Here is an 18,680-nt window from a genome sequence, read left to right as displayed (position 1 = left end):
GGAGTCGAGCCTGTAAGAAAGCCGGTGCTGTTTACTTGCATTTCAGACCTGAGTGGAGTCCGCATTGCAGGAATACTTTCAAGAGAAGGAAGTGAGAGTAAATAAAACTACACTCGTCCAATGTTAATTTTCTGATTATAGAAAGACAATATAAAAAAAAAAAAGTAAGTAAGTGGTCACCATGTTCTCTTGCTTATTATTATCACAAATAGTTATTTTCATCTGAAAATACAAGAACCGGAGAAAAATTGGCATCCCACTAAATAAATCTATCTCCATATGACTCCACCACCAAAGGACTAAAATTCAGCCCAAGCGACAACAAAGAGCTTGAGGACTACCTATGACTGGAGTTGTTACTAAGTACACCCGCTCTTGAGACAAAACAACACTTAATGCAATAAAGTACAAAACAGAAATTAATTTTTGATTACATGCATTTTTTTTCCACTCTAGTCTCACCTCATGTTTAGCAAAGAAAGAAATGTTTTTCAGGCAGCCTTCTTCAACAATTAGGCACAAAATATCTTGATTCTCTCCAAAATGCCTCTTTTTGTTACTAGGGTAACAAGAAAAGAGGTGTTGCTGAGTTCCTCTGAGGCACACAACCTCTGCCACCACGCACACATTCCCAGGTGACACAAACAGGCTCAGCCACAAAATCGATGGGCAGACAGAGGAGGAGGTCAAGCTAATGGCCACCCCATGGGGAAATGCCATGATCACCCTTGAATAGGACCGCATCGAGGGGACAAGCTCTTCTGACAGAACGGAAGCAAAGCGTGCAGCAAGAGAAAGGCCAGGACTAGCGCAGACAGGAGAGAGGTGAGGCATGTCAACAAAATCTCATCAGGGAGGAAAAATCCCCATGATAGACTGGGATGGGGCGCTGGAGCAGAGAAACGCTTCCAGCCTACCTGGTGCACACATCATTGTCGGAGCTGGACCAGCTCCTGGTGAACTCCAGCAGCAGGAGGCACAACGACAGAATCGAGCTCTGCAGGTCCCAGCCGGGGGCTGCAAATCAATGAGAAGGAACAGAAGCAGCCACTCCTTCCGTGCAGAAACGTGCAAAGACAATGGGGTGCAAATCTACCTGTCCTCACCATCATCCCCACACGTGTGAATGGCAGACTTACATTTAAACAAGGTTTCAGAGAGAATGTGCACAGCTGTGGGGACGATACAAAATATGACGTAACAAGACAACCAGTGTCATTTGAAAACACGGACCAAATAACCAGGACAACCAAAAATGCCCATTCTGGTGCAGACAGAAAGGTTGTGTTAAGAACCTAGACTTGGCATGACTCTTAATCTCACAAAACAAACTAAGGTTACTGGGGGGAGGGGGTTTGGGAGAAGGGGGTGGGATTATGGACATTGGGGAGGGTATGTGCTTTGGTGAGTGCTGTGAAGTGTGTAAACCTGGTGATTCACAGACCTGTACCCCTGGGGATAAAAATATATGTTTATAAAAAATAAAAAATTAATTAAAAAAAAAAAAAGAACCTAGACTTGGCAACAGGCAGACTGAGTTCAAGAAGAACCACGTAGAGACTATAAATAAAGAAATTAATGTTCCACGGGACAAGAGATCTGCCATTAATCTTTATTTGTGTGATTGTTTTATGGAAAGCTCTTTATTTTCAAAGCTCTTTTCAGCTAATTCTGAGACAAGGGGCAGAAGAAACATACAAAGAAATACTTTTATTACACCACAAAGAGAAGTTCTAAATTTTGAAATTATTTTTCAAAATTGTTTTTTTTTCTCCAGGGCATTAGTAAGAAGATCTATTCATGCAGAGCAAAAAAAAATTTAAAAAATTTTTAAGCAAAGACCAAGGATGTCAGGCACATGAAAGTATGCACGCGTTGTCTTCGCATGGAATTTCACGTTGCTAAGATTAGGTAGACATATCCGTGTACATCCAACCACATCAGGTGGTACAATCCTCAGTAAACCCAGTTGCACTGAGAGAGGTGGGCTAGCTTCACGCCAAAGCGTTTTGTTGAGTTTGGTTTGTGGGCAGACAGTTGAAATACTGCTTCGTAGCTTAGGTTTTCTGAAAGAAACGGAAAAATACCAGGGAGAAGACTTCAGGAGAGAAAGCCAGTGTTTCCCACGATCGTCACTATGTTTCATGCTTTAGGGGGAAGTGTTCCCTTGGACACTATAAACCATTACTCATCATTTGCTTTCAAGTGCGAGGAAAGGAAAGGAAATTCTTTTCATGGAAAACCAGACCAGGTCGATATACCTTCTCTGTACTAACACATATCAAACACCGTAAGGAGACATTGACTCATGTCTCTGATTACAGTTTCCCACTGATATTTCAGAAGAATGCAGAGGACGAAGCCACGAGCTTAGTCCTGGGGAGGGAAGCCTTAATGGTCCATCCCTTAGCTGGAGGACAGTGTTGAGTAGCAGCCCTTGGAGAACTGTTTCATACTAGAGATCATTTCTCCGGGGCCTTAATTAAGCATCAATTTCAGACACAGGAAATGAGAGCTCCTTCATCGTTCCATTCATAGTTGTGCCTGGCTTCTCCACATTCTCCCTAAAGTCAAATCTCTTCCAATAAAAAGCTCCATGAGTGAAGAGATGGGTTCGTGTCGGACACTGAAGGGGGCCTGCCCAGTTGCATGCATGACCGCGTTGCCATGCTGGATTCGGAAGGATGCTGAGTCTCTCGGGAGTCGGAGGTAGGACTTGGGGGCGGCGTCCCAGCCCCTCCGTCAGCATCAGGCACTCTGGCCTGACAACACACCGCTATGGACGGATTCCGAACAAGGGAATCCGTGAAACAGGCAAATGCGCTTGCGCGCCGCAGCTGTGGTTGCCCTTTTTTTTCTTTTTCTTCTTTGAATCAGCCTACAGAAAGCCATCTGGCTACAAGAGGGATAGTCTGAGCTGTGGCACTTCACATTTGGTACGTACTTTTAATTACCACAGTAAAATTGCATAATTTTAAAAGAACCTTGTAAGCACAGCGAATAGAAATGGATTTAAACAGTACTTACAAGTTTTCACTTTGGGGGGCTTTTTGGTATAAGAATAAATAGTCAGGATATTTCCCTTCCCCAGCATTCTTCAGATAGAATTTCTAAAAGTAAACTTGCTCATTTTATTTCTTTCAAAAAATATTTTCTCAGCCCATTCATTAGAAGTAAGAGCAGTGACACCGGTAAGATTACCAACAGGCTTCTCAACGGTAACAACAGAAGAAAATGTTTAAATTTTCTTAAATAAAAGAAATGGGATTGTTTCGAAAATGACAACCACTAGGCCTTCAAGGGGAGGTCTGTGTGTCCAGAAAGAAACCACCTGGGAAATGTCAAATGCTGGGCCAGATTTGGTGTGAAATCTCCATGATCTGATAACCATGGGCTACTCTCACCAGCTCCGAGATTTCCTAAAAATATATGAATTTTTTTTAATTCGTCTTGATTTTATTGTCATAGATTTCTGTTGGTGAAATTTTTTTATATTAACTTTTTATGTATAAGCATAAGAACAGCAAGGGGGGAGATGCAGACTAATCGAATTGGTCTTTGGTTCACAGGGTGGCCCTGTCCCTGAGCTAATATTGACAAAGCACCGGGGATTTCTTTTTCCTCCTCCCGCTGAGGCTTTGCCCACCCTTCATGCCACAGGCTCCGAGACGCACTGCAGACCTTACTGAACACCTGCTCTGTGCTTCAGCCCCTCCCTCCTCCTCTCCTTCCGCAGCCCCCTGATGTCCGCAGCCCCCAGATCTGCCTCACGTGTTTCCGTGGAGACAAGGAGACCAAATAAATTTCTAGTAAGGAAACGGGAAGAACTGTTCTAACTTAAATTTTAAACCCTTCTAGCATCAGAGCACACTTTAGACCTCACTGCCCAGAGAATAAACTGCTGCCACAAATCTGGTCACAAGGTTAAATAATATTAATAAGAACATAACACTTGCCTCGGTATTTGCTAAGTGTCTGGAATAGCCAGATATTTCTGTAGCGTCACTGGTCTTGACTTGTTTTCACACAGACGGTCTTCTCTATGTAGCCCACGGTATCTGAGCATTTCTTCTAGGTCCTCAGTACCCACTATCATTAGAGAGTCTCATCATGTCATTAATATATTTACACAATTCCCACCAGACTGTTGAGAATTACCTGGCTATCCTACATCGTCGGAAGTTTTAAAATTACAAAGCAGCAAGCGTCCTGGTCGAAGACACCTAAAGTGATTTTCACGTGTTGCACGAGGTTTCCACGCGGGCCTTCTGGTGGATGTTTGATCAGGGAGATTCCTCCCGCTCCCTCGCCAGCAGCAGCATTTCCCTTCCCACAACAGCCTGCGCTGTGATTGTCCCAGGCTGTCATTTTACGGCCGCCACCATGAACCCTGACTGTCACTCCCCTGTAGCTCGGTGAGTATCTGGGCCGGGACGCGTCCGTGTACTAGGACGCCAGTAACAGCGCACTCTTCCACCCCAGGACGCCGTGCTTACCTGGAAAAGCTGAAGAAGTGAAGCATGAAGAGGCCTAAGAATCCTCTTCTTCCTCTCCGGCCTCTTCTCCTTCCTCAGCTTCCTCAGCTTCCTCTTCCTCTGCTTCCCCTTCTGCTCCGTCTCCCGTTACTTCTCCCGCCTTATGTAAACAAAAATTTCATTATTTGTGAGAAAGGTCACAGATAACTGAGGAAATAAATGGAAACTCTCACACTAGAGATGAGGGCGTCCCACATCCCCGCCCAACACAGACACATCCATTACACACACAATATACACAACACACATCACACACAATACACAACACACCTCATACACACAACACACACAATATACATCTCACACACTATATACACAATACATCACACACAATACATACACACATCACACACACAACACACATCACACTCGCAACAAACACATGCACCGAACACATACATAGTATACACAGCATGCATCACACACACTAAACAACACATACACCTATCACACACACAACACACACATCACATACAACACACGTATCACATATATCACACACATAACACATGCAACATATCACACACACAACATACATCACACACAGTACACACACACACACGCACACACAGGCCCCACAATTTGGAATGGTGTTGCAGAGCACTACATTAATTCCAATGGGTATTCATGATTTCTCTTAAGCATGTAGTCTTTACTCATATTAACAGACTACTGTCATCAAATTACTTTAAAAATTTAGAAGTCTATTAGAAGAATAAAATACAAAAGGAATCTCAGCGAATAGAATTCTATCACAAAAGATGAAGCTTTTAAGTGTATAAGTCGGATATAGTTTGTTATAGGATTTTTTCAAGCCAAAGTCATCAGCAAACCTATGACACATAAGGTGAAATTACTTCCAAATTAATAGTACCTCCTATCTTTATATATAAAAATGGGATTTTTAAAAATGGAATCTTATCTAACAACAAATAAAATAATTATTGGAAAGATGTAATTTACAGATAATTTTAAAAATCATAGCATAGAATAGGCTATAAATAACCTTTAGGTCTAGGAAAAAAGATTAATTTGACAAAATGACATTAAAGCTAATGGAAGCAGATCGATACTTACCACCTTCCTGCCCCCAAAAACCATACACAAAATTCACGAATGAAAGTAGATTACAAAAGAGTATTCATCAAGACTTGTGTGTGTGTGTGTGTGTGTGTGTGTGTCACTAGTGGCTACCTCTGGTTAATGGGGCTGTAAACTATTTTTGTCTTCTTCTTTAATCTGCACTTTCTAAATTTTTATGAAGTCATGAACTATTTCTGGGGTGCCTGGATGGCTCAGTCAACTGAGCATGTGATTCTTGGTTTCAGCTCAATTCATGATCTCAGTGTCGTGAGATCAAGCCCCAAATATGACCGTGCTGGCTGTGGAGCCTGGTTAAGATTCTTTCCCTTTCCTTCTGTTCCTCCCTGCTCATCTAAAAATAAATAAATAATTTTTTTTTAAAGATCATGAACTATTTATTTGTTTTAAAGGATTTTATTTACCTATATATTTTAGAGAGCAAGAGAGGGAGAGCAGGTGCACGCACACAAGCAGGGGGAGGGGGAAGGAGAAATACAAGCAGATTCTGCCCCAAGCACAGAGCCCTTTGCAGGGCTCAACCTCATGACCCTGAGATCATGACCTGAGCGGAAATCAAGAGTCTGATGGTCAACTGAATGAGCCACCCGGGCACCCTGATCATGAACTATTTCTAATTTTAAAAAGCAACAATAGATTTTTTTTAGGGGAATTTCTTTTGACCTTCCAGACCCTCTTTAATGTTGATGACCTTCATCCACAAAGGACTTGATGAGACACTGAGATAATACGTTTGGTGATTTTTGGTAAATTATTCTCCCTACCCTTGAGTTCTCATCTTTTTTTTTTTTTTTTTTTTTTTTTTTTTTTTTTTTTTTTTTTTTTAATTTTTTATTTTTTATAAACATATATTTTTTATATACATATATTTTTATCCCCAGGTCTGTGAATCACCAGGTTTACACACTTCACAGCACTCACCAAATCACATACCCTCCCCAATGTCCATAATCCCACCCCCTTCTCCCCAACCCCCTCCCCCCGGCAACCCTCAGTTTGTTTTGTGAGATTAAGAGTCACTTATGGTTTGTCTCCCTCCCAATCCCATCTTGTTTCATTTATTCTTCTACCCACTTAAGCCTCCATGTTGCATCACCACTTCCTCATATCAGGGAGATCATATGATAGTTGTCTTTCTCTGCTTGACTTATTTCGCTAAGCATGATACGCTCTAGTTCCATCCATGTTGTTGCAAATGGCAAGATTTCATTTCTTTTGATGGCTGCATAGTATTCCATTGTGTATATATACCACATCTTCTTGATCCATTCATCTGTTGATGGACATCTAGGTTCTTTCCATAGTTTGGCTATTGTGGACATTGCTGCTATAAACATTCGGGTGCATGTGTCCCTTTGGATCACTACATTTGTATCTTTAGGGTAAATACCCAATAGTGCAATTGCTGGGTCATAGGGCAGTTCTATTTTCAACATTTTGAGGAACCTCCATGCTGTTTTCCAGAGTGGCTGCACCAGCTTGCATTCCCACCAACAGTGTAGGAGGGTTCCCCTTTCTCCGCATCCTCGCCAGCATCTGTCATTTCCTGACTTGTTGATTTTAGCCATTCTGACTGGTGTGAGGTGATATCTCATTGTGGTTTTGATTTGTATTTCCCTGATGCCGAGTGATATGGAGCACTTTTTCATGTGTCTGTTCGCCATCTGGATGTCTTCTTTGCAGAAATGTCTGTTCATGTCTTCTGCCCATTTCTTGATTGGATTATTTGTTCTTTGGGTGTTGAGTTTGCTAAGTTCTTTATAGATTCTGGACACTAGTCCTTTATCTGATATGTCGTTCGCAAATATCTTCTCCCATTCTGTCAGTTGTCTTTTGATTTTGTTAACTGTTTCCTTTGCTGTGCAAAAGCTTTTGATCTTGATGAAATCCCAGTAGTTCATTTTTTCCCTTGCTTCCCTTGCCTTTGGCGTTGTTCCTAGGAAGATGTTGCTGCGGCAGAGGTCGAAGAGGTTGCTGCCCGTGTTCTCCTCAAGGATTTTGATGGATTCCTTTCGTACATTGAGGTCCTTCATCCATTTTGAGTCTATTTTTGTGTGTGGTGTAAGGAAATGGTCCAATTTCATTTTTCTGCATGTGGCTGTCCAATTTTCCCAGCACCATTTATTGAAAAGGCTGTCTTTTTTCCATTGGACATTCTTTCCTGCTTTGTCGAAGATTAGTTGACCATAGAGTTGAGGGTCTATTTCTGGGCTCTCTATTCTGTTCCATTGATCTATGTGTCTGTTTTTGTGCCAGTACCATGCTGTCTTGACGATGACAGCTTTGTAATAGAGCTTGAAGTCCGGAATTGTGATGCCACCAACGTTGGCTTTCTTTTTCAATATCCCTTTGGCTATTCGAGGTCTTTTCTGGTTCCATATAAATTTTAGAATTATTTGTTCCATTTCTTTGAAAAAGATGGATGGTACTTTGATAGGAATTGCATTAAATGTGTAGATTGCTTTAGGTAGCATAGACATTTTCACAATATTTATTCTTCCAATCCAGGAGCATGGAACATTTTTCCATTTCTTTGTGTCTTCCTCAATTTCTTTCATGAGTACTTTATAGTTTTCTGAGTATAGATTCTGTGTCTCTTTGGTTAGGTTTATTCCTAGGTATCTTATGGTTTTGGATGCAATTGTAAATGGGATTGACTCCTTAATATCTCTTTCTTCTGTCTTGCTGTTGGTGTAGAGAAATGCAACTGATTTCTGTGCATTGATTTTATATCCTGACACTTTACTGAATTCCTGTATAAGTTCTAGCAGTTTTGGAGTGGAGTCTTTTGGGTTTTCCACATATAGTATCATATCATCTGCGAAGAGTGATAATTTGACTTCTTCTTTGCCGATTTGGATGCCTTTAATTTCCTTTTGTTGTCTGATTGCTGAGGCTAGGACCTCTAGTACGATGTTGAATAGCAGTGGTGATAATGGACATCCCTGCCGTGTTCCTGACCTTAGCGGAAAAGCTTTCAGTTTTTCTCCATTGAGAATGATATTTGCGGTGGGTTTTTCATAGATGGCTTTGATGATATTGAGGTATGTGCCCTCTATCCCTACACTTTGAAGAGTTTTGATCAGGAAGGGATGTTGTACTTTGTCAAATGCTTTTTCAGCATCTATTGAGAGTATCATATGGTTCTTGTTCTTACTTTTATTGATATGTTGTATCACATTGACTGATTTGCGGATGTTGAACCAACCTTGCAGCCCTGGAATAAATCCCACTTGGTCGTGGTGAATAATCTTTTTAATGTACTGTTGAATCCGATTGGCTAGTATTTTGTTGAGTATTTTCGCATCTGTGTTCATCAAGGATATCGGTCTATAGCTCTCTTTTTTGGTGGGATCCTTGTCTGGTTTTGGGATCAAGGTGATGCTGGCCTCATAAAATGAGTTTGGAAGTTTTCCTTCCATTTCTATTTTTTGGAACAGTTTCAGGAGAATAGGAATTAGTTCTTCTTTAAATGTTTGGTAGAATTCCCCCGGGAAGCCGTCTGGCCCTGGGCTTTTGTTTGTTTGGAGATTTTTAATGACTGTTTCAATCTCCTTACTGGTTATGGGTCTGTTCAGGCTTTCTATTTCTTCATGGTTCAGTTGTGGTAGTTTATATGTTTCTAGGAATGCATCCATTTCTTCCAGATTGTCAAATTTGTTGGAGTAGAGTTGCTCATAGTATGTTCTTATAATAGTTTGTATTTCCTTGGTGTTAGTTGTGATCTCTCCTCTTTCATTCATGATTTTATTTATTTGGGTCCTTTCTCTTTTCTTTTTGATAAGTCGGGCCAGGGGTTTATCAATTTTATTAATTCTTTCAAAGAACCAGCTCCTAGTTTCGTTGATTTGTTCTATTGTTTTTTTGGTTTCTATTTCATTGATTTCTGCTCTGATCTTTATGATTTCTCTTCTCCTGCTGGGCTTAGGGTTTCTTTCTTGTTCTTTCTCCACCTCCTTTAGGTGTAGGGTTAGGTTGTGTACCTGAGACCTTTCTTGTTTCTTGAGAAAGGCTTGTACCGCTATATATTTTCCTCTCAGGACTGCCTTTGTTGTGTCCCACAGATTTTGAACCGTTGTATTTTCATTATCATTTGTTTCCATGATTTTTTTCAATTCTTCTTTAATTTCCCGGTTGACCCATTCATTCTTTAGAAGGATACTGTTTAGTCTCCATGTATTTGGGTTCTTTCCAAACTTCCTTTTGTGGTTGAGTTCTAGCTTTAGAGCATTGTGGTCTGAAAATATGCAGGGAATGATCCCAATCTTTTGATACCGGTTGAGTCCTGATTTAGGACCGAGGATGTGATCTATTCTGGAGAATGTTCCATGTGCACCAGAGAAGAATGTGTATTCTGTTGCTTTGGGATGAAATATTCTGAATATATCTGTGATGTCCATCTGGTCCAGTGTGTCATTTAAGGCCTTTATTTCCTTGCTGATCTTTTGCTTGGATGACCTGTCCATTTCAGTGAGGGGAATGTTAAAGTCCCCTACTATTATTGTATTGTTGTTTATGTGTTTCTTTGATTTTGTTATTAATTGGTTTATATAGTTGGCTGCTCCCACGTTGGGGGCATAGATATTTAAAATTGTTAAATCTTCTTGTTGGACAGACCCTTTGAGTATGATATAGTGTCCTTCCTCATCTCTTATTACAGTCTTTGGCTTAAAATCTAATTGATCTGATATAAGGATTGCCACTCCTGCTTTCTTCTGATGTCCATTAGCATGGTAAATTCTTTTCCACCCCCTCACTTTAAATCTGGAGGTGTCTTCGGGCTTAAAATGTGTTTCTTGGAGGCAACATATAGATGGGTTTTGTTTTTTTATCCATTCTGATACCCTGTGTCTTTTGACAGGGGCATTTAGCCCATTCACATTCAGGGTAACTATTGAGAGATATGAATTTAGTGCCATTGTATTGCCTGTAAGGTGACTGTTACTGTATATGGTCTCTGTTCCTTTCTGATCTACCACTTGTAGGCTCTCTCTTTGCTTAGAGGACCCCTTTCAATATTTCCTGTAGAGCTGGTTTGGTATTTGCAAATTCTTTCAGTTGTTGTTTGTCCTGGAAGCTTTTAATCTCTCCTTCTATTTTCAATGATAGCCTAGCTGGATATAGTATTCTTGGCTGCATGTTTTTCTCGTTTAGTGCTCTGAAAATATCATGCCAGCTCTTTCTGGCCTGCCAGGTCTCTGTGGATAAGTCAGCTGCCAATCTAATATTTTTACCATTGTATGTTACAGACTTCTTTTCCCGGGCTGCTTTCAGGATTTTCTCTTTGTCATTGAGACTTGTAAATTTTACTATTATGTGACGGGGTGTGGGCCTATTCTTATTTATTTTGAGGGGCATTCTCTGAACCTCCTGAATTTTGATGCTTGTTCCCTTTGCCATATTGGGGAAATTCTCCCCAATAATTCTCTCCAGTATACCTTCTGCTCCCCTCTCACTTTCTTCTTCTTCTGGAATCCCAATTATTCTAATGTTGTTTCGTCTTATGGTGTCACTTATTTCTCGAATTCTCCCCTCGTGGTCCAGTAGCTGTTTGTCCCTCTTTTGATCAGCTTCTTTATTCTCTGTCATTTGGTCTTCTATATCACTAATTCTTTCTTCTGCCTCATTTATCCTAGCAGTGAGAGCCTCCATTTTTGATTGCACCTCATTAATAGATTTTTTGATTTCAACTTGGTTAGATTTTAGTTCTTTTATTTCTCCAGAAAGGGCTTTTATATCTCTCGAGAGGGTTTCTCTAATATCTTCCATGCCTTTTTCGAGCCCGGCTAGAACCTTGAGAATTGTCATTCTGAACTCTAGATCTGACATATTACCGATGTCTGTATTGATTAGGTCCCTAGCCTTCGGTACTGCCTCTTGTTCTTTTTTTTGTGGTGAATTTTTACGTCTTGTCATTTTGTCCAGAGAAGAGTAAATGAAGGGGCAAGTAAAATACTAAAAGGGTGGCAACAACCCCAGGAAAATATGCTTTAGCCAAATTAGAAGAGATCCAAAATCGTGAGTGGGGAGAAAGGGGATAAAAAGAGGTTCAAAAAGGAAGAAAGAAAAAAGAAAAAAAAAAAAAAAAAAAAAAAAAAAAAGAAAAGAATTTTTTTTTAAAAAAGAAAACACCTAAGAAAAATGTAAAAAAAATATATATATATATTAGATAAACTAGTAAAAAATCGTTAAAAAATAAAAAGGTAACAGTTAAAAAAAAAAAAAAATTTTACCCGAAGGCGAGAAAAAAAAAAAATGAAAAAGAAAAAATTAAATTAACTGCAAGACTAAAAAAAATCACAGGAAAAAAGCCATGAGTTCCGTGCTTGGCTTTCTCCTCCTCTGGAATTCTGCTGCTCTCCTTGGTATTGAAACCGCACTCCTTGGTAGGTGAACTTGGTCTCGGCTGGATTTCTTGTTGATCTTCTGGGGGAGGGGCCTGTTGTAGTGATTCTCAAGTGTCTTTGCCCCAGGAGGAATTACACCGCCCTTACCCGGGGCCGGGGTGAGTAATCCGCTCGGGTTTGCTTTCAGGAGCTTTTGTTCCCTGAGCGCTTTCCGTAGAGTTCCAGAGGACGGGAATACAAATGGCGGCCTCCTGGTCTCCGGCCCGGAGGAGCCGAGAGCCCAGAGCCCCACTCCTCAGTGCGCCCTCAGAGAACAGCGCCCAGTTACTCCCGTCTGCCTGACCTCCGGCCGCGCTCCGAGCTCACCGAGCCTGCGACCGGTTCAAGGTAACACAGAGCTGCGAGCTTACTGTCGGCTCTGTCTCTGTAGCCGGCTTTCCCGTTCCAATACCCGCAAGCTCTGCGACACTCAGACACCCCCGATCCTTCTGTGACCCTGCGGGACCTGAGGCCACGCTGACCCCGCATGGGCTTCGCCCCGGTTTAGCCTCTGGAGCGATGTCCCTCAGCGGAACAGACTTTTAAAAGTCCTGATTTTGTGCGCGGTTGCTCCGCCGCTTGCCGGGAGCCGGCCCCTCCCCCCGGGGTCTATCTTCCCGTGGCTTTGGATTCACTTCTCCGCCGGTCCTACCTTTCAGAAAGTGGTTGTTTTTCTGTTTCCAGAATTGCTGTTCTTCTTCTCTTCGATCTGCCGATGGATTTTCAGGTGTTTGCAATCTTTAGATAAGCTATCTAGCTGATCTCCGGCTAGCTGAAGCAGTCTCAGCTTGCTACTTCTCCGCCATCTTGACTCCTCCCTCCTTGAGTTCTCATCTTGATTGAGCTCTTTGATTAGCATTTTCAAACAATTCATCAAAAAACATCCATTCACAATATTCCAAAAACTCTGGGTTACAGTGAGAGTCACTGAACATCAGTCACATGAGGAAAAATCTGAGAACGTCCCTTCGGACCTGCCCTCAGAATCCACTAACATTCTCTCAGCTGATTCCACTACACACAGACACGATTCCATCCCTGCGAGGGTTTAAATTTAAAACTCCTCAACGCCCAGGTATCATGCCACAGACTCAACAAGCAAGAATCTCAGTCTGCCTCTTTTGGACACGTAGCACATCGGCAGCAATATAAAAATCACATGCCGCCCTTGCAGGGCTAAATTAATGAAATTATCATTAAATGCCTTATAATGAAGTCTCTCCCCCAGTGCCAATGAGGAAGCAAACCAAAATTTCTCAAACAAGAGAAAGATCCTTCCTGGAAGCTTTCACGATTAAGAATTCGAACATTTCGGGGCACCTGGGTGGCTCAGTGGGTTGAGCCGCTGCCTTCAGCTCGGGTCATGATCTCAGGGTCCTGGGATCGAGTCCCGCATCGGGCTCTCTGCTCAGCAGGGAGTCAGCTTCCCTCTCTCTCTCTCTGCCTGCCTCTCTGCCTACTTGTGATCTCTCTCTGTCAAATAAATAAATAAAATCTTTAAAAAAAAAAAAAAAAGAATTCGAACATTTCAACAAGCAGGAAAAGAATGGTAAAGAAGAGGGTTCATCTGTAAAAAGGTTAAGCCGAGTTACAGACCTCCGTGGGTCTGGGGTCTCTTTCCCCCTTCTCATTTCCTGCAACCCATTTCAGTCACTGAAAGAAAATTAAGGTGCTGTTTGGTTTTTTTTTTACTAAACACAAGTTCTTAATATAAAACAAACATTATTGTCTTTGAAATTAGATGGACCTTTTATGAGGAGTTTTTGAAATTGGCTTCCCCCTGCCAATACCTCAGGTTACCTGGAACTTATATTCTCATCCAGTGATTCTGAGTTGATGGGGCGTGAGAAACACCTGAAGAGCTTGCTAACCCATAGTTTGCTAGGCTGCACCTCAGAGGTTCTGATTCAAGAGATCTGGGGCCAGGCCTGAAAATGTGCATTTGCAGAGGTTCCCAGGTGAGGCTGCTGCTGCTCTGGGAACCCCACTTTGAGAACCTCCACTGCGTTTCTATTCCCTCCCTTGAATCATGCTGATTGATGGCCAGAGCACAGTGAGCACTCACAAGCAGCAGGTTTGGCATTCATCTTCCAGGGAGGGTATGTTTCTTCCCACACTTGTGCATGTAAGTTAGAGTCATATTGTAATTACATCATTTAAATAAATATCATGGAAACCAATGAAATAGGAGCATGAAAGGCTTTTCTTTCTACATGAACTGAACAAAATGCTTTAGAAAGACCCAGTACTTATAAGTCACCTTAAAAACTCATCATCAAATGAGGTGCCAAAAAACTGGGACACCCAGGGAGGTCTCACGAGACCCAGACAGATTACACACCTGGCTTACTTTGTAAACATCTTTAAATTTCTGCTCTATTTTAAAGAAGCCAAAAGTAATTTTCTACACAGAAAAAGGAGTTATGTTTGTGTTAGAAAGACAAAGGGTGACTCTAATCATTGAACTCTGGTTTAAAGAAATAGTCTTTGTCCTGCATCAAAAACACTAACAGTAAGTATACGTGTGTATATTTCAAATTGGGGCGAAAATTCTAGGCTTCTATGTGTTTACAACTTAGCACTTGAAGTGACTTCTTCAACTGGTCAAACCACCTTCAGTTCCAAACACAGGATGTGAGGTCCTCCCTTGTACCTGGGAATGTTGGTTATTATTTAAGTATACAATCTACAAGCAAACTTATCAGCCAAACCAATAATAGGTTACATTACATTACAGAGGATAAATCTTACTTCTTTAAATGTGTCTTCAATACCCTCCCCAATGTCCATAATCCCACCCCCTTCTCCCAACCCCCCTCCCCCCAGCAACCCTCAAAAAAAAAAAAAAAAAAAATGTGTCTTCAATAGCTTTAATACTATTTTTTAGTTGGGTTTTTGTTTTGTTTTATTTTGTTTTTCTTTTGTTGGTGTTGGTTTAAGTAGGCCGCACGCCCAGCGGGGGGCTTGTACTTACAATCCTGAGATCAAGACCTGAGCTGAGATCAAGAGTCAGAGGCTTTCCTGACTGAGCCACCCAGGAGCCCCTCTAGTTTTTCTTTTATTGCTGTAATTGTGCTTTTAAATCTTATATCTTCAGTACTCTTAATTTCTGAATACTTATTTTGTATGATTCTTAATCTTCTGTCTCTGTGACACTTGATTCTCTTCTATTTAAGTTCTTCTTATTCTACCTTTATTCATAGAAGGCATTTCTTTTTCAAATTCTTTATCTTATTGAATGCATATGTTTCCTTTACATCCTTAATTTTAAGTCTTTTTATAATCCTTTTCCTTCTTGTCAGTGGGTGTTTTCTCTTGTGGGCGTAGGAGGGTGGCCAAGAAGAAGGCTGTGCCCCAACAGGAACTCAGAGGCTCTTGCTATGCAAGCTCTTGCCCCCTTCAATCCTGGCCTCCTAAAGGAAGGCAGACTCTCAACCTCAGTTCTATCAGACCAGTAAAGGCATGCTGGCCCAAGCCCTACAGGGCCTCACTCACCAGTCACGGGAGGCAGGCTCCTGGCGACTCTACGGCTCACAAGTGGATGAGAACCACTGCTCTAATAGAACCTCCAGGTTGCGGGAGGGCATGTTAGAAATTCTTCCCAAATTAGTCACGCTCTCCCTGGATAGATTCCCACTGGAGCCATGTTAAGGTTTCCTAATGTCGCGTATCTTCCAGACACTTCATGACGAGCTGTGTGTGTGAACTTCCATGATACACAGCTATCTTTGACTCGATATTACATGCTATCTTGACATCCGGTACAATCTGGAAGGCCGGAAATGGCCAAAGATTAGGTCTCCTACCCAAGCAGCCTGCTTTACCAAGGACCCAGGCACCACCGTGCCTGCCTTTCCCCTGGAACTATACCAACAAGCCAATCACAGGGCACACTCAGCCCTCTTGATACCACGAAGCCTGCCTCCCACCCGTCCAACTGCTCCCACTGTCCCAAGGGCACCCCGGGCCCCTGCAACTATGGTGACATCCCCATCCCTTGAGCTTAGAGAATATGTCATACACTGCCGTGAATCTCATCCGCCCCGCCTCAGCGGCTGTGTGCTGGCCATCCCCATGACCATCGGAAGGCATCCTTCCCCTAACAGCGAGGTGCACAGGAGGCATTCGAAACAACACAGCTAAGCACCATGCAAGCTGCATTAACTGTACACACTGGGCAGTAAGGTGGAGGGGAAGAACGGTAGCATGACCTGGTCCAGCCCCGCAGATTCCACAGGCAACACCTCCACCAGGGGGGCTCCAGCTAGGGGCACCATCACACCCTATTTCCCATCCACCTCTCTTTGATAAATTTACCTCGGACTTGCTATAGCTCCCTTCTCTGCAAGCTAAAGGAGGATTTTCGGGGATGTCGGATGCACCAGCTTCTTCGTGTCATGAAGAACAGGGAGAATGTGGCTACAGCCACAATTCTCTGACCTAAAAGATGATTTTATTAAGCACCGCTGTTAAATATGCTACTGCACCTGTTGTCACCGTCTCTCCACTTCTTCCATAGGTCCACAAGTAGAAATTTTTAAAAATACATGAATTCACGTAGGTTTTAAGTTGAATCTAAAAACTAAACAAACAGAGGCACCTGGCTGGCTCAGTCGGGTGAGCATCCAACTCTTAATTTCGGCTCAGGCCACGATCTCCGGGTCATGGGATCAAGTTCTGCGTCGCGCTCTGCATGCTGATCCTGAGTCTGTTTGAGATTCTCTCTCTCCCTCTGCCCTTCCCCCCCCACACTCTCTTTCCCTCTCTCTCTATCTAAAATAAATAAAATCTTCACAAATGTATTTAAAAATTAAACTATGATACATTTCATCAAAATGAAAGACATTAATGCATTGATAAAATATATAAACAGCAAAGACATGATAACTAAGTGATGCCTACTTATTTTATGTGTTGTGCTTGAAGCCCTTAGAATGGAGATTATAGACATTTTTTCCCCACTCTTACTCCTGAGAAAACATAATTCATTAGTAATACTGCCTAATTATGTGTTTAATTCTGTCTATATCCAGAGAACACGGGAGATCTGTAGCTATTTAGGAAAAATCAGATCATACATGCAAGCAATTAGAAAATTAAAACAAAATTATTTTTGTCTTTTTTGAATTTATGTCCCTGTAAATGTGCCTTTAGTTCAGTTTTGAACCAGTAAATAAAAGTTGTCAAAAACTTAATCCTCCATCAAAACAAAATAATAACATTTCTGAAACATTTAGTATTTAAATACTGATTTCTGGTTAAAGAAAGAAATGTGCAAAGTAGGAGAGGGTGAGGCCATCCCAACTTCAAACAGGTCTGCACTGTACCAGCCCACTGGAATTCCGGTTTGCCTGGATCAAAGTAGTAGGACCAGGCTATAGCTCCTACAAATGTAAGGAAACAAGAATTTTTCTAGCCCTTCCTAAAGTGGCCCTATGATAAGTGTCTGTGGGGCCAGTGTATTAGAATTACTTTAATTATAAGTGGAGGGAGAAGTCCCTAAAAATTCTTCACGCCTTACAACTCTGGCAGTGAGCTTATGGAATCTTGCACTGGGGGAGTTGAAAGCAATCCCACATTCCCATAGCCTCTCACTCCGGTCCTCCTTTGGACAGACCAGGTCACCAAGGCCAGAGAGAGAGTTAAATAATTTGCCAAAGGTCAGAGGACAAGTAAGCAACACAATCAGGATTGACTTTGAGGCTCCTGGTCCCTGACTCAGTGCCCTTCCTACCCACCTACCATGCTATGTCTCAACATCAGGAACAGAAAAGGCAAAATCATGGAAGGCAGGTGACAAGGACCCACCACGTCCCCCGTTGCAGCCCCATGTTCTTGGCCAGCTCTGGAAGCATACTCTCAGATTTCTGAGGTTGGCAGGGAAAATACAGAACCTGAAAGGCTGCTTCAGCCGTCCAGGTCAAGTCAGCCCCACAGGTCTGCCCAGCACGGGGAATCTCCAAACTAATCCTTACACCGCTGGCAACACCCCAAGCTTCAGTGCTAAGATAATGTCCAAGAAAAGAGAGGCCCACTCTTGTTGGTTTCTCAGCAATGTGTTGAGTGTACCTCTCTAGGACTGCCAGTTCAGCCCGCGCTTGGGCCCTCCCTTCCATGACCCCCAGCTTCTCTCACGGGTCACAGCACCCTCGTCTTCCTTATCTCTGACCCGTTCTCTACACCATGGCAAGGGATATTGTCCCAGGACACAACACACCTTACCGTGCTTCCCTCATGTTGAAAAACTTCCATCTTTTCAAGAAACTTCCATCCATTATCCTCAGGATGGCTGGAAGACCCTCACAATTGGGCCCCTGCTTACCCCCCACCCTGCCATGTCCCTCACCACTCCTTATTTAAGCCGTATGGACCACGTGCTACTTTCTCACATTGGCCACCTTCTATGACACTGCTTAAAACGACACCTTCAAGGAAGACGTTCCTGACCCATAAGACTGAGTTACGGGATCCCTTCATCTGTTCCCATGATCATCATTTATCTGTCTCCCTGACTGGTCTGTGTACTCCTTTGGGCATGGCCTGTGTCTTTATTCATTTTTGGATCTCCAGGATCCAGCCCCTGTCTGGAACCAAGGTGTAAGCTCAATAAATGTGCTTAGTGACCAGATAAATGAACAAATACTCTGCTAACAACTGT

The 18,680-nt window shown here is 42.2% G+C and overlaps 1 protein-coding gene across 2 annotated transcripts in view; it reads right to left on the bottom strand.

The window, feature by feature from the left end:
• Nucleotides 1-1,598: 1,598 nt before the first annotated feature.
• SH3BGR (SH3 domain binding glutamate rich protein) overlaps nucleotides 1,599-18,680 on the bottom strand; it is a 59,121-nt gene continuing 42,039 nt past the window's right edge. For both annotated transcript variants that reach the window (XM_059164747.1, XM_059164748.1), the window contains exons 6-7: nucleotides 4,497-4,635; nucleotides 1,599-2,066 (exon numbers count right to left, since the gene is read on the bottom strand). In XM_059164747.1, coding sequence (XP_059020730.1) covers nucleotides 4,531-4,635 — 105 coding nt within the window. In that variant the 3' untranslated portion in view covers nucleotides 1,599-2,066; nucleotides 4,497-4,530. The remainder of the gene's footprint in view (nucleotides 2,067-4,496; nucleotides 4,636-18,680) is intronic.

Source organism: Mustela lutreola, chromosome 2 (genome assembly GCF_030435805.1).
Source record: "Mustela lutreola isolate mMusLut2 chromosome 2, mMusLut2.pri, whole genome shotgun sequence".
Lineage (NCBI taxonomy): Eukaryota > Metazoa > Chordata > Mammalia > Carnivora > Mustelidae > Mustela > Mustela lutreola.
Note: the sequence above shows the minus strand (reverse complement) of the source record. Positions and strands in the feature narration are given on the sequence as shown.